Source organism: Rhincodon typus, chromosome 45 (assembly GCF_021869965.1).
Source record: "Rhincodon typus isolate 14 chromosome 45, sRhiTyp1.1, whole genome shotgun sequence".
NCBI lineage: Eukaryota > Metazoa > Chordata > Chondrichthyes > Orectolobiformes > Rhincodontidae > Rhincodon > Rhincodon typus.
In genome coordinates, this window is record NC_063376.1 from 4,123,810 (window position 1) to 4,139,863 (window position 16,054).

The 16,054-nt window shown below is 49.6% G+C and overlaps 1 protein-coding gene and 1 long non-coding RNA gene across 2 annotated transcripts in view; both read left to right on the forward strand.

Annotated features, from left to right (window-relative positions):
- Positions 1-2,989, forward strand: part of LOC109922620 (paired immunoglobin like type 2 receptor beta) — a 6,393-nt gene extending 3,404 nt beyond the window's left edge. The window contains exon 3 of the mRNA XM_020522664.2: positions 2,622-2,989. Coding sequence (XP_020378253.2) covers positions 2,622-2,989 — 368 coding nt within the window. The remainder of the gene's footprint in view (positions 1-2,621) is intronic.
- An 8,707-nt stretch (positions 2,990-11,696) lies between these two features.
- LOC125487809 lies at positions 11,697-14,054 on the forward strand. Its single transcript, XR_007266110.1, has 2 exons — positions 11,697-11,817; positions 13,165-14,054. It is a non-coding gene; the product is annotated as an uncharacterized LOC125487809 (long non-coding RNA).
- Positions 14,055-16,054: the final 2,000 nt, after the last annotated feature.

The following is a 16,054-nucleotide window of genomic DNA, read 5'->3' on the forward strand; positions in this document are numbered from 1 at the left end:
CTCCTCCAGCCCCTACACCCCCTCCCTATCTCTGTCACCTTCTCCAGGTCCCTACACCCCGTCCCTATCTCTGTCACCCCCTCCCTATCTCTGTCACCTCCTCCAGCCCCTCCACCCCCTCCCTATCTCTGTCACCTTCTCCAGTACCTAGACCCTTCTCTACCTCTGACAGCAGTGAAAGGATTGCACAGTTTTGGCCCCCTTAGTTGAAATGGGATGCAGTTGTATTGGAGGCAGTTCAGAGGAGATTAACTCGATTGATTGCAGAGATGAGGGGTTTGTCTTGTGGGGAGAGATTGGCCAGTTTACTGGCTGGAGTTCAGAAGAACGAGAGAGAATCTGATTGTGGTCTATAAGTTGCTAAAAGGGATTGACAAAGTAGATGTGGAGAGGATGTTTCCCCGTGTGGGGCAATCTAGAATGAGAGGTCACGGTTTTAGGGTAAGGGGCAATAGATTAAAGAAAGAGATGGGGAGGAATTACTTCTCTCAAAGGGTCACGAATCTATGGAATTCAATCCCTCAGAGTGCAGTGGATAAGTCTGAGGAGGCGATTGCTAATTAGAAACACATTGAAGGGTCAAGGGGAGTGGGCAGGAGAGTGGAGTTGAGGCCAAGATGAGATCAGCCATGATTGTATTGAATGGCAGTACAGGCTCAAGGGGGTGAACGGCCTCCTCCTGCTCTGAGATTTAATGTTCACCCTTAATACCTGAGGGGCAGCAGCAAGTCTGGCAGACTGACCGTCTGGGATCCCAACATGGCATCATTTGGGAACATCTGGTCAGGAAAAGCATCTGTGTAAACGTTAGAATTGTTGTTGGAACAGATACACTGTCCTGGGAATGAACCTCCATTTTCTCTTGTAAAAACAAAAGTCGGTGGGCATTGGGAATCGGAAATAAAAACAGAAAGTTGATGGGGAAACTCAGCAGGTCTGTGAATGGGAACTTGCAGGGGTTGGTGTTCCCATGTATCTGCTGCCCTTGTTCGTGGGTTTGGAAGGTGCTGTTCAAGGGTCTTCGGTGAATTCCTGCAGCGCATCTTGTAGACGGTACACACTGCTGCTACTGAGCGTCGGTGGGTGGAGGGAGTGGATGCTTGTCGATGTGGTGCCAATCAAGCGGGGGCTGTTCTATCCTGGATGGTGTTGAGCTTCTTGAGTGTTGTCAGAGCTGCACCCATCCAGGGCAAGTGGAGAGTATTCCCTCACCCTCCTGCCTCGTGCCTTGTAGATGGTGGATGGGCTTTGGGGAGTCAAGACGATGAGTTACTCACTGCAGGATTCCCAGCCTCTGACCTGTTCTTGTAGCCACTGTGTTTATGTGGCGAGTACAGTTGAGTTTGTCACAATACGGTGGCTTTAAGAGGTGTATTTTGTCCTTGGTTTCTCTTAAGAGAGTGATTGAATGAGAAGTGTAGGACAGTCTGTGGTAAAATAAACAGGGGCTTTGAGGGGTTTTTTTAGAAGTTAGAACAATAGAAGCATCTGGATGGGTGTCACCACCTCCCACAGAACCAGCATTTCTAATTTTTTTTAAGCTTTTACATTTAGCACAAGCTTCTGGAGCCTTGAGGAAGTAGAAGCTTTTATTTTCCCCCTTCTCGGTTACAGCTAGAAGCTGGGGGCTCTCTTCCTTACTGCGGGTGTTGCGCGTGAGAAAATCTGATTTCTGAATTTGCCCTTTTTGCCAAGGGGTGTGTTTATGGGATATGACCATATTGGAACAGTTAATTAGTAATGTTAGTAATTAGTTACTGTATCTCTTAGTCTTAAACTTCCAATAGAGTTAAGTTATTCTATTATCTTCTTTCATTTTGTTGTATTTTAACTATGGTATTTAAATAAACTGTGTTTTGCTTAACATCGTTAAATTTGACCAGTCACATTGTATGTATCTGGAGCGCAACACTTTATATTTGCCTCTAAAATAAGAAAAACTTTGGGGCTAGACTGCCCTCTTAATATATTTTGAGGAACCCTGGTCTGATCCATAACAAATTTCCAGTCAATGATATTGTTGATTCAGTGATGGTAACGCCATTGAATGTTAAGGGACAGTGGTTAGATTGTCTCCTACTGGAGCTGGTCATTGCCTGGCATTTGTGTGGCATGAATCTCACTTGTCACTTGTTAGCCCAAGCCGGGATATTGTCCAGATTGTGTTTACAATAAAACAGATTATTTTTAATTCGTAAAAGAAGCCTGCTGTGTGATACTTTTATGGTGGACAGCAGAGAAAGAATTAGCCATTTTTGTAATTCAACCTGAAATCAAAAAGTTGCTGGAGATCACAGCGGGTCAGGCGGCATCCATGGAGAGAGAGCAAGCTAACGTTTCAAGTCTAGATGACTCTTCATCAGAGCGAGTAGTTCAAGCAACACAGTTACATTAACAGCGTAACGAGTGGAGTGGTGGGACTCAACCCTCCAGTTCAGTTTCTAGTCAATGGTAATCCCCCAGGATGTTGATAAGGCGGGAGAGGGCGGGGATTCAGTGATGGTAATGCCATTGGGCGGCAATAGTTTGATTGCTGGAGATGGGCATTGCCTGGCATTTATATGGCGCTGATCTTACTTTCGATAAAGCAGCCCTCTCTGTCTCTCTCTCTCTGTTTTCAGCATGGCGATCAACCACTTCCAAACCCAAGGTCAAAGCCAGCACCATTTTACCAGAGCAACCACCTCCTTCCGCAACCACACTCACTGCCAATCGAAGAAAGTTGGCCTGGATTCTAGGGATTGCGGTTGCCGCGGTGATTGTGCTCCTCGTTTCCATGGCGATAGCAGCGGCTGTATACGTCCGCAAGAAGAAACATCTGCAGCGAGGTAAGGAACCCTTCCCCCGGCCCTCGCCACAGGCCGTTTATTTCTTCCTTCGTGAGAACCAGCCATCGCTTATGAGGTTCCTACGTGCCAATGACCTCCTGATTGCCCGTGAGAAAGTGGCATTTTCCTCGCGTCTCCGCAGAACCTCCCAGTCCCTTTAACTTGGAATCATAGAGTCATCCAGCACAGAAACAGACCCTTCGGCCCAACCAGTCCATGCTGACCGTAATCCCAAACTAAACTAGTCCCACCTGCCTGCTCTTGGCCCATATTCTTCCAAACCTCTCCTATTCATGTACCTATCTAAATGTCTTTTGCACATTGTAACTGTACCCACATCCACCCCTTCCTCAGGAAGTTCATTCCAGACACGAACCACTCTCTGCGTAAAGATGAGATAACAAGGTGTAGAGCTGGATGAACACAGCAGGCCAAGCAGCATCATAGGAGCAGGAAGGCTGACGTTTCGGGCCGAGACCCTTCATCAACGTCTAGGCACGAAACATCAGCCTTCCTGCTCCTATGATGCTGCTTGGCCTGCTGTGTTCATCCAGCTCTACACCTTGTTATCTCAGATTCTCCAGCATCTGCAGTTCCTACTATCCCTGTGTAAAGAAGGTGCCCCTTCATGTCTTTTTTAAATCTTTCTCCTCTCATCTTAAAAATGTTCCCCCTGTGTCTTGAAATACCCCACTCGAGGGAAAAGACACCTCCCATTCACCTTGTCTATATCTCTCACTATTGTATAAATCTCTATACTCCTAACCTCCAGTGAAAAAAGTCCCAGCCTCTCCTTATAACTCAAACCCCACATTCCCAGCAACATCCTGGTAAATCTCTTCTGAACCCACTCCAGCTTAATTATATCCTTCCTATAACAGGGAGACCAGAATTGGACGCAATACTCCAGAAGATGCCTCACCAATGTCCTGTACCATCTCAAAATAATGTCCCGACTGTTGTACTCAAACATCTGAACAATGAAGGCAAGCGTGCTGAATGCCTTCTTAATCACCCTGTCTACATGTGATGCAAACTTCAAGGAAATATTAACTTGAATCCCGAGGTCCGTCTGTTCTACAACACAACCCAACGTCCTACTTTTAATTGTATAAGTCCTGCCCTTGTTTGTTTTGCCAACATGTAATATCTCGCAGTTATCTAAATTAACTTATCTAATTGTCATGTTGCAGCCGTACAGGATAATGGTTAGACCATACTGTGTGCAATTCTGGTCTCCCTGCTGTGGGAAAGATGTTGTGAAACTTAAAAGACTTCAGAAAAGATTTAAAAAGGTGTAGCCTGTGTGGGAGTGTTTGAGCTGTAGAGAGAGGCTGAATAGGCTGAGACTATTCTCCCTGGAGCATCAGAGGCTAAGGGGTGACCTTATAAACGGTTTATGGGGGGCATGGATAGGGTATATAGACAAGGTCTTTTCCCTGGGGTGGAGGAGTCTAAAACTAGAAGGCATAAGTTTAAGGTGATAGGGGAAAGATTTAAAAGGAGCCTAAAAGGGACAACCTTTACATGCAGAAGGTAATCCATGTATGAAGTGAGCTGCCAGGGGCATTGGTGGAGTTCGGTACAATGACATTTAAAAGGCATCTGGATGGGTACATGAATAGGAAGGGTTTAGAGGGATATGGGCCATATGCTGGCAAATGGGACTAGATTAATTTAGGATATCTGGTCAGCATGGACAAGTTGGACCGAAGGGTCTGTGTCCATGCTGTACATTTCTATGACTATGACTAAATTAAACTCCATTAGCCACTCCTCAGCCCATTGACCCAATTGATCAAGACGTGTGCACAGATCATCCCCTTTCTCAGAGGGCAGCTAAGACTCAACTTCCATTGCCATGGGTCTGGAGTCACGAGTTCTGCCTACACCAGGCAATGAGGGTGGGGGCCCCTAACCCCTCCCCCCCCCCCCCGAGAGTGGGGCTTTTCTTTTTTAACCTCAGATTAATCTGTTGAGATTGTGGAACCCTTGGTGATCCAGCCAGGTTTGGGTCCTAGAGGCTCTGGCTTCACTGTGATTGGTTGACCGCACTGGATTCCCCCATCCCACCCCAGCCCCAGATGGCGTCAGTCAACCAGCCAGGGCACCATTGCCAAGCCCGTCCCTCCAGATCAACAGTGCCCATGTAGCCACTCCTGGCACCAGTAATTGGAGGATCCTCTACCTCCATGAGTTAAAGGATGACAACTCTCACCATCATTGCCCACTGCCTACTCAATGGATGGCAGGGCACCAGGAAGGTCAGAGAAACAGAGGGATCTTGGGGAGCTGGTCCACAGATTCCTGAGGGTGGCACAACAGGTTTGATTTGATACATTATTGTCACATGTACCTAGTTACAGTGAAAAGTTTTGTTTTGCATGTAATACAGGCAGATCATACCACAGGGTGTTAGAACAGAGCAAGGAATGCAATGTTATGATTGCAGAGGAGGTGTACAGAGAGCGAGACCAATAAACTATGAGATGTCCGTTCAGAAGTCTGATGAGAGTGGGGGAGGAGCTGTTCTTGAACCAGTTAGCACATGTGTTTAAGCTTTTGTATCTTCTGCCTGATGGAGGAGATTGGAAGAGATTATAACCAGGGTGGGAGGGTTCTTTGATGATGTTAGCTGCCTTTCCAAGGCAACAGGAAGTGTAGATGGAGTCAATGGATGGAAGGTTAGCTTGTGTGATGGACTGGGCTGTGTTTACAACTCTCAGTAGTTCCTTACAATCATGGAAACAGGATTGTATGTTTTTAAGAATGTGTTGGAGATAGCACTTGGGGCTAAAGGGATCACAGGGTATGGGGGAGAGAAAGCAGGAACAGAGGGCTGACTTGGGTGATCAGCCATGAATGGCTGGAGCAGGAGTAGGCCAATCAGCCCTTCGATCCTGAGTTTCTACAAGAATGACTCCAGGAGTGTTACAGAAATTTCAGAACACTCAAGGCCATGGGCCTAGTGTGGGAAAGTGGAACTAGAGTCGATTTAATGTGCAGATTGATGGGCCAAAAGGCCTGTTCTGTCTTGTACGATTCTAGAATTCTAGTGGCACCTCATGCGCAGCGTCTTCCAGCACAGGAGGAGACCATTGGGCCCATCATGCTAGTACAGGTTACCCAACTGATCCTTCCCCCTTTTCCCCTTCCATATCTCCCACACACCAATATCTATCCCATTCCCTTTGGAAAGTCGCCAAGGGTGACACACTCCACATCATGGGCATCTTCTGAGCCCCGAATTCTCCTCAGAAAGAGAAAAAAGTGACTCGGGACAGTGCAAGAGGGAGATGTCAAGGAACAAGACTTCCTGAAAAGGGGAGTAGGGACCTGGAAACCCGCTTCCTACCACGCTCCGCCAAATCCTCCTGACAAAACCGCGGTCAGTCAGGGTTTTTAAGAGTGGGATTGATGTGTTTTTGTTGTGGAGAAAGCAAGGGCTGTTGGTATGCTTTAGTGGGGCTGAATGGCCTTCTCCTGTTCTGATAACCTGACCCCAGAACATGTCAGTCACAGGCCGGAAACTGTGGTTGGTCTGAAACTGAGCGAAACTCTTAAAACAGATTGGGTGGCATCTTGGACAATGGTTGGATGTTGGGAGCGTGCCAGAAACACGCATTTTAGAGAGAAAGTGAAGAGCAATTTTGTCGGGAAATGTCTTTAGCAGCACGCAATCGATTCTCCCACTGCCCCCCCGCAATACCCCTTTCTGTGCTGCCTGCCTAAGTCGAATAGCAGTGTACCCTTTCCACAGGGAGAGAGTGGAGGAAGAGGCACACCGGAAAAGTCACAGGGAGTGAGATCGACGCAGAAAGGGAACAGGAACGAAAGAATTTAGTTTCCCTATTCTTGATTCTGTGTGTCACAACTCTACCTCTCAGTCAGGGTCATAGGGTCATAGAGACATAAGGTCATAGGATCATAGAGACAAAGAACCATACAGACAGAGAGAAATTGTGACATAGACTCGTAGAGTCATAGAGTCGGAGATACATAGAGTCATAGAGACATAGAGACCTACAGTCATAGCGACATAGAGTCACGGCGATATTGAGTCATTAAGTCATTGAGTCATTTAATCATGCATCTCCGAGTCATCGAGACATTCAGACATAGGCTCATATAGAGACATAGAGTCCAAAAATGAGCAGGTTAGATAGACTGGCCATGCTAAATTGCCTGTAGTGTCCAGGGATGTTTAGGTTAGGTGGGTTAGACATGGGAAATGCATGAGTCTGGGTGGGCTGCTCTTCGGAGGGGCGGTGTGGACTTGTTGGGCCGAATGGCCTGTTTCCACTCTGTTGGGATTCTGTGATTCTATGATCCTATGACATAGAGACCGAGAGACATAGGGGCAAAGAGTTATTGAGTCAAAGAATCATAGAGTCATAGAGAGAAACTGTCATAGAGTCGCAGAGTCTTAGAGACACAGAGCTGTACAGCATGGAAACAGACCCTTCAGTCCAACTCGTCCACACCAACCAGGTATTCTACATTAATCCAGTCCCATTTGCCAGCATTTTGCCCATATCCCTCTAAACCCCTGCTATTCGTGTACCCATCCAGATGCCTTTCAAATGTTGTAATTGTACTGGCCTCCACCAATTCCTCTGGCAGCTCATTCCATACACACACCACCTCCTGAGAGAAGAGGTTGCCCTCTAGGTCCTTTTTAAATCTTTCCCCTCTCACCTTAAACCTATGCCTTCTAGTTTTGGACTCCCCTACGCTGGGAAAAAGACCTTGTCTATTCCCTCTACCCATGCCCTTCATGATTTTATAAACCTCTACAAGGTCACCCACTCAGCCTCCGACGCTCCAGGGAAAATAGCCCCAGCCTATTCAGCATCTCCCTGTAGCTCAAACCCTCCAACCCCGGCAACATCCTCGTGAATCTTTTCTGAGCCCTTTCAAGTGTCACTGCATCTTTCTTATGGCACAAAAATCGTAGTTGAATGCAGTATTCCAAAAGTGGCCTCACCAATGTGCTGTACGGCCGCAACATGACCTCCCAACTCCGATACTCAATGTACTGACAAATGAAGGCAAGTGTACCAAACACCTTCTTTACTACCCTTGTCCACCAGAGGGTCAACAACACGAGTCCAAGTTTCAGATGTTGCTGTGTCACCCCCATACTGAGGCACCCAAAGGTTAACCACCTCTGTGGGAAACCAAAATGGCGGGCAGGACAATTTGGCCAAGGTAAGGATGGCAACATGTAGCTGTCCCATTGGCATCCACCCAACAATATGGAAAGTTCAAGCAATAACAGAACTTGCTGAGAAAAGTTGTCAGAATCTTGCAGCTTCTGGAGAGAGAGAACAGCAGAGTTAATCTTTCGAGTCCAGTGATCCTTCCCCAGCCATGTCCTGTACATTTAAAGCAGGACAAATCTAACCCAGCCAATTACCGTCCCATCAGTCTCCTCTCGATCATCAGGAAAGTGATGGAAGGTGTCAGTAACAGCGCTATCAAGCAGCACCTACTCAGCAATAACCTGCTCAGTGACGCCCAGTTTGGGTTCCTCCAGGGCCACTCAGCTCCTGACCTCATTACAGCTTTGGTTCAAACATGGACAAAAGAGCTGAATTCCAGAGGTGAGGTGAGAGTGACAGCCCTTGACATCGAGGCTGCATTCGACCGAGTGTGGCATCAAGGAGCCCTAGCAAAACTGGAATCAATGGGTATCAGGGGGAAAACTCTCCATTGATTGGAGTAATACCTGACACACAGGAAGATGGTTGTGGTTGTTGGAGGTCAATCCTTTCGGCTCCAAGACATCTCTGCAGGAGTTCCTCAGGGTAGTGTCCTAGGCCCAACCATCTTCAGCTGCTTCATCAATGACCTTCCCTCCATCATAAGGTCAGAATTGAGGTTGTTCGTCAATGATTGCACAATGTTCAGCACCATTCGTGATTCCTCAGATACTGAAGCAGTCCGTGTCCAAATGCAACAAGACCTGGACAATATCCAGGTTTGGGCTGACAAGTGGCAAGTGACATCTGCGCCACACAAATGCCAGGCCATGACCTTCTCCGATAAGGGACAATCCAACCATTGGCTATTGACTTTCACCGGCATTACCATCACTGAATTCCCCCAAATATCGACATCCTGAGGGTTACCATGGACCAGAAACTGAACTGGACTAGCCATTTAAACACAGTGGCTACAAGATCAGGTCAGAGGTTGGGAATCCTGCAGCAAATAACTCACCTCCTGACTCCCCAAAGCCTGTCCATCATCGACAAGGCATAAGCCAGGAGTGTGAGGGAATACTCCCCACTTGCCCTGGATGGAGGCAGCTCCAACAACACTCAAGAAGCTCAACACCATCCAGAACAAAGCGTCCCGCTTGATTGACCCCACATCCACAAGCATCCACTCCCTCCCCCACCGACGCTCAGTAGCAGCAGTGTGTACCATCATTTCACCAGCAATTCACCAAAGATCCTCAGGCAGCACCTTCCAAACCCATGACTTCTACCATCTAGAAGGACAAGGGCAGCAGATACATGGGAACACCACCCCCTCCCAGTTGCCCTCCCTCCCCTCTTTGTCTTCTCCAAACCCTCAGTGTTGGCACTCCCACCCCCTCTGTTGCTCTTCCCTTCCCCTCTCTGCCCCTCCCTCTCCGTCTCCATTGCTCCCCCTTGATAACGATGCACTGTGTGTTAATGGTATATTAGTGAAAATATTATCGGGCAGCGGGTGCAGACAGGAAGTCACGGCTGGTACGGATCCACTGTGACATCGTTGAAGGGTTGAGGGGCTGAATGACCTATTTCTGTTCAGGATGACCGTGTCGCAGTGTATTCAGGTGTAACCTCACACCTTCTGTGCTCTCTTTCCCTGCAGTGGTCCAGCCCTGGACAACTCCCCAGCGAAGGACGAGGGCCAACTGGGGAGTAAACACCTCGGATTAATTGTTTCGAGAGCTGCGTCGGATGTGCCAACTTGGAGAGGCGTGGACCACATTGGCATCAGCCATTCCATGCCACACATTACCTCCTCTGGCCTAATCTTGGCTCTGGAGTGTTCTGGTCCCCAGGCTGTAGCAAGGAGGTGATTTGCACTGGAGGGGGTACAGAGGAGATTCACAGGATGTCCCCCTGGGGTGCAGCATTCAGGCGATGGAGAGAGGCTGGATAAGCTTGGGCTGTTTTCTTTGGAGCAGGGAACGCTGAGGGTGGACCTGATAGAGGTGTTTAAGATCCTGAGGGATGTGGACAAGGCAGATAGAAAGGAACTGTCGCCTTTAGTCGGAGGGTCAATAATGAGGGGTTTATCATTTGTAAGTGAAAGTGAGGAGGTTTAGAGGGAATTTGAGGAACAGATTTTACACCCAGAGCTTGGTGAGGGGGTCTGGAATGCACTGCCTGTGGGAGGGTAGTTGAGGAAGGAAGCCTCCTTTATAAAGCTCTTGGATGAGCGCATTAAGTGTCATCACATTTAAGGCTAGTGTGGGAAATTGGGATTAGCGCAGGTCGGAGTGTATTTTGGGCTGTCCAGACTCGATGGGCCGTAGGGCCTGTTCTGTACTATATGATTCTATGTGTCACCCTTTACCCTGTTCCCAGACTGACCGTCTCTAACCCTGCGCAGCATGGGAAGGGCAAATGACAACAGGCCATGGGGTCAATAGAGTGAGCAAGCTCTCTCACTGACCCTGCCCAGCCCCTGCATTTTACCCAGTCCCAGGCACGATGCTTCATCTAGTCGACTTGCCATTTGGCTTTGGCCGTTTTTGTTTTTGAAGGGGTTCAAGGGTTGTCGGCAGCAAATGGGAACCCTTCAGACTGTGACGGGACTAGACAGACAGGAAGGGTGTTCCCGGTTTGGACGGGCTAGGGGGGTGCTCACAGGCTAAAGGAGACAGAATAGGACTGAGATGAGAAGGAATTTCATAGAATCCCTACAATGTGGAGACAGGACATAAGGCCCATAGAGTCCACACCGACCCTCCGAACAGCATCCAACCGAAACCCACCACCCCGACCCTGCTCCTGTAACCCTGCATATCCCTGGGCACTATGGGACAATTTAGCACGGTCAATCCACCCTAACCTGCACATCCCTGGGCACGATGGGACAATATAGCACGGCCAATCCACCCTAACCCGCACATCCCTGGGCACTATGGAACAATTTAACACGGCCAGTCCACCCTAACCTGCACATCCCTGGACACTATGGAACAATTTAGCACGGCCAATCCACCCTAACCTACACATCCCTGGGCACTATGGAACAATTTAGCACGGCCAATCCACCCTAACCTGCACATCCCTGGGCACTATGGGACAATTTAGCACAGCCAACCCACCCTAACCTGCACATCCCTGGGCACTATGGAACAATTTAGCACGGCCAATCCACCCTAACCTGCACATCTTTGGACTGTGGGAGGAAATCCACGCAGACACGGAGAGAACGTGCAGACTCCACACAGACAGCCCAAGGGTGGAATCGAACCCGAGTCCCTGGCGCCGTGAGGCAGCAGTGCCAATGACTGAGCCACCCTGCTGCCCCCTATCCCACTGGCAGTGCCAATACCTCCCACGCAGGAGACAATTTATCAATGTGTCTTGGTGCGGCAACCAAGAAATGGCTGGAGATCTCAAGCAGCAACAAGGAGTTGCATTGATGTAGCCCCTTGGGGAAACCCAAGGAAATGTCGCAGGTAGCTTCACCGCAGTGTTGTAGAGCAGAGCAGGATCACTGAGCGCCCAGGGTGGGGAGTCCAGGCCACCAAGGGGTGCAATGCTTAGAATTGGACAGTGGAGTGCTCAAGAGGAGGGTTGGAGTTGGTAGTTGGTGGTGGAGATTGGGGTGGAGGTTGGGGAGGAGGGTAGGGAGGCAATACCAGGGCGGGGAGTCACAAGCAAGGACGAGACTGTGTTCCCTGAACATGCCACCTGCTTTCTATCTTCCAGGTCCTGGTACCCAGTGCCTACCTGACCCGGAGTCCACTGGTGAGGTAAGACCTAGAGGCGGATGTTCCGAGAAATGGGGAATTAGGAAATGCCAACGGAATTAGGGCCCTCAGGAATCTGATGGGATAATGTCGGAATTGGGAGCAGGAGCGGGCCATTCAGCCCCTCGAGCGCGCTCTGCGGTCAATACGAGAGTGGGGCGAAAGGTCAGCTGCAATCTCCGCGAAGTGGCGGGAATGGTGGAGTCTTCCCATGCCCCTTTCTCACATGTTCCCTTTTCGGAGTAATTTTTTTTTCTGCTTTGCCTCATCAAGTTCCGAGGACAACGCCGCCCCCCCCCCCACCCCGCCACCTCGGCCTTCCAGTGAACGGCAGGAGATTGACAACTGACCTCCCGGGCGGAGCTGCGCATAGCAAGATCCCACGGAGGTGTGGAACCCCCACTGGCTCTGACCGGGAGAGGGCCCCTCAGCGACCGGCCTAGCTCACGTCCCAAACGCCCCCCTCCCCCCACCTAGGCAAGATCTTCCCCTGAATCCCACACCCGCACGTCTCCGAATGGTGTTGCCAACACGGGATGAGGCCTACATTTTCGTAGCGCCTTCCGCAACTTCAGGACGACTCAGTCGGGCACGGTCAGCCCATTGTTGCCGCTTTAAATGTTATTTTTTTCAGTGGGGTGGAGGGTTGAATTTGTGCCGCTTCCCTCTCACCAACTTGCACAGCCATGTGCAACTGACGATGTTCGGGAATCTTCTCCTTCCGGGGTAGGCCTGAAAACCCAACTGTTTGGGGCTAGGCCCGAGGATTTGCCCACTGTTGGAGTCTGGGGGAACATGAGTGGGGGCTAGAGGTATCTAGAGGCCTGTGGAGTAAAGCAGGAACAGGGTATCGAGACAGTCAATTGGCCATGATCCTACTGAATGGCAGCGCAGGCTAGAGAGGCCCGAATGGACTATTCTCAGCGTCTTTTGTTTAGCACAACGTCGGGCGGCAACATGTCCCCGTGACGATGACCCAGGTCACTTCGGGAGATGCCATTTTGAGTTGACCTTTCGCCCCTTTTCCAGGGGAGGGGAGGCATGGAGGGGGGTTGAGAGTAGAGGGGAGTGTGGAGGACAACCTCCCTGGTCTCCTTCAGAGCACCAGCCTTGTCCCCACCCCTCCCCATTCCCCCGGGCCCTCCATTTTCAAGGGGAGGGGAGGTGAATGGGGAGAAAAGGGTGGGGGCAGGAGTTGGCCAACATGAACCGATGACTTGCCCCGCCCTGCCACCGTTCCCCCTCCCCCCTGCGGACTGCTACCAGGGGCAGCTTAGTGAAAACTCCCAACAGGATCGCTCCCTCCTGTCTAACCTGCCGCCATGTCCCCTCTTTGCTTCTCCCTGCCAGTTCGTCAACCCGGAAGGGATTGTCTACGCTTCTCTACAGGTCGGAAAAGGAGGAGAAGGCCCGAAGACCGGGAGCAAGGCCCCACGAGGGGACGGGGACGTTCTGTATGCGGCCGTGCGGTTTCAGCCGGGGTCCCCAAAGATTTACCCCCCCCCCCCCCCCCCCCCCACTCCTTTCTCCTTGCCCCACAAGAGCGCCGAGGCCCACAGGTCAGAGAAAGGCCTGGATCCTGCCAGCCTGAAGTAGGCCTCTCTCCATCACTGCTGACCAGGTCCGTTCAACCTCCGTTCGGTGCTCCCCATTTGCACCCCACCCACACCTCGGATGCCTTTATACAAAATGAAGCAGTAAACACGACCGGGCCTCATCCTCCAGCGACCGCATGCCTCCCCCCACCAACCCCCCCCACCTCCGGGGGTCAGAAACCCGGTTCAAATCACTCCATGGCTTCTAGAACAAAGAACAAATGAGAAGTACAGCGCAGGAAGAGGCCCTTTGGCCCTCCAAGCCTGTCCTGGCCCTCATGCCCTAACTAAAACCTTCTGCCCTTATTTGATGCCCTATCCCTCTATTCCCTCCTCATCCACGTAACCAACCAGATGCCTCTTTAATTTCAGAATTTAAAAACTACCCCTTGATGACTGACAAAATGGTGGCCAGGGATGGGGGACTTGTCACCTTTGTTCAATAAAAATACCCTCAGCCCTTCAGAGGGGAGACGCAGTTTCAATCCCCAACACCACCCTACCCCCTACCCCCAAAGTGACTCCAACCCCTCAGCCTGACACTCTCTATCTTTCTCTTCCTCTCTCTTTCTTTCACCAAAATTCGGGGCCGTTAACCCCCCCACCCCCTTGCGTTCGTCAATAAACAGCAAAGCGCCAACGTCAGGTTTTCATTTGTGTAGCGCCCTTTTTTCTTTGCAAACCACTCTCCCCAGGGACTTCACAGTCGGTGAAGTGTTTGTTGCGAAGGGCGGTCGCTTCTCCCTGTGGGGAGCGTGGTAACTGAGCACCATCTATTGGCAACTCCCACGAGCAGCAAATTTATAAATAAGCAGATAACTTAGTGACTGGGCTATAAGTATCGTCACGTGACTGTGCACTGCCTAAAAATATTTGCTGTAATCTCACTTACAAAGACATTTATAGAGTCATACAGCACGGAAGCAGACCCTTCAGCCCAAACCGTCCATTTTTCCTAAAATAAACTATTTTGCCATCTGCCAGAGCTTGACCCCAACATCCTTCCTATAGCTGGGAGACCAGAATTGAAGGCAGTATTCCAATAGTCCTCCAAACCCTTCCTATTCGTGTACCTATCCAGATGTCTTTCAAATGTTGTAACTGTACCAGCCTCCATCACTTCCTCTGGCAGCTCAATCCATACACAGATCACCTTCTGCGTGAAAAAGTTGCCCTTCAGGGCCCTTTTAAATCTTCTCCCCTCTCACCTTAAACTATGCCCTCTAGTTTCGGAACCCACCCGCCCCACCCTGGGAGAAAAGGACCTTAGTTATTTACCCTATCCACGGCCCTCATGATTTCATAAACTTCTATAAGGTCACCCCTCAGCCTCCGACACTCCAGGGGAAGGATGTTGCGAAACTTGAAAGGGTGCAGAAAAGATTTACAAGGCTGTTACAGGGTTGGAAGGTTTGAGCTACAGGGAGAGGCTGAATTGGCTGGGGCTATTTTCCCTAGAACATCGCAGGCTGAAGGGGACCTTGTAGAGATCTATAAAATCATGAGGGGTATGGATAGGGTGAATAGCCAAGGTCTTTTTCCACAGGGTAGGGGAGTCCAAAACTAGAGAGGCATAGGTTTAAGGTGAGAGGGGAAAGATTTAAAAGAGACTTAAGGGCCAACTTTTTCACACAGAGGGTGGTGTATGTACGAAATGAGCTGCAGGGGAAATAGTGGAGGCTGGTACAATTACAACATTTAAGAGGCATCTGGATGGGGACATGAGGAGGAAGGGTGAGGTTGTAGACGTGCTCGCCGAGCCAATGTATTTGGTTGCAAACGTTTCGTCGCCCTGCTAGGTAACATAGTCAGTGCACCTCCGGTGAAGCATTGGTGTTCTGTCCCACTTGTTATTTATATACCTCGGTTTGCTGGGGTATTACTTCCGGTTCTATTTCTCAGTGGTTTGTACACAGGGTCTGATTCAATGTGTTTGTTGATGGAGTTCTGGTTGGAATACCAGGCCTCCAGGAATTCCCTGGCATGCCTCTGTTTGGCTTGTGCAATTATGGATGTGTTGTCCCAGTCAAATTCATGTCCCCCATTGTCCATGTGTAGTGAGACAAGTGAGAATTGGTCGTGTCTCTTGGTGAGTAGCTGGTGTTCGTGTATACGTACAGTCAACTTTCTTCCGGTTTGGCCTATGTATTGTTTCTCAAAGTCTTTGCATGCTATTTTGTATATAACCCCAGTTTTGCTGGTATTGGGTATGGGATCCTTTACGCTCATCAGTAGCTGTCGTAGGGTGGTTGTAGGTTTGTGGGCTACTCTGATACCTAGGGGTCTAAGTAGTCTTGTGGTCATCTCTGAAATGTCCTTGATGTACAGTAGGGTGATATGTGATTCTGGTCATGTTGTGTCTTCCTGTTGTGGTCTGTCTCGGAGGTAACAGCAGTTTGTGATTTTATGGGTATCCATTCCTTTTGAAGACTTCAAAGACACACCACAACAGGAAGACACAAACACGACGAGAACCACTAACCACCCCAGCAAATCGAAATGTATGAGTAACAAACAGAACAGGACACTGACGCTGTTACCCAGCAGGGTGACAAAACGTTTGCAACCGAACCCACCGGCGAGCATGTCTACAACCTCATCCACAACCCAAGCTACAAATCTTTTCGAAAACTTTAAATAGAAAG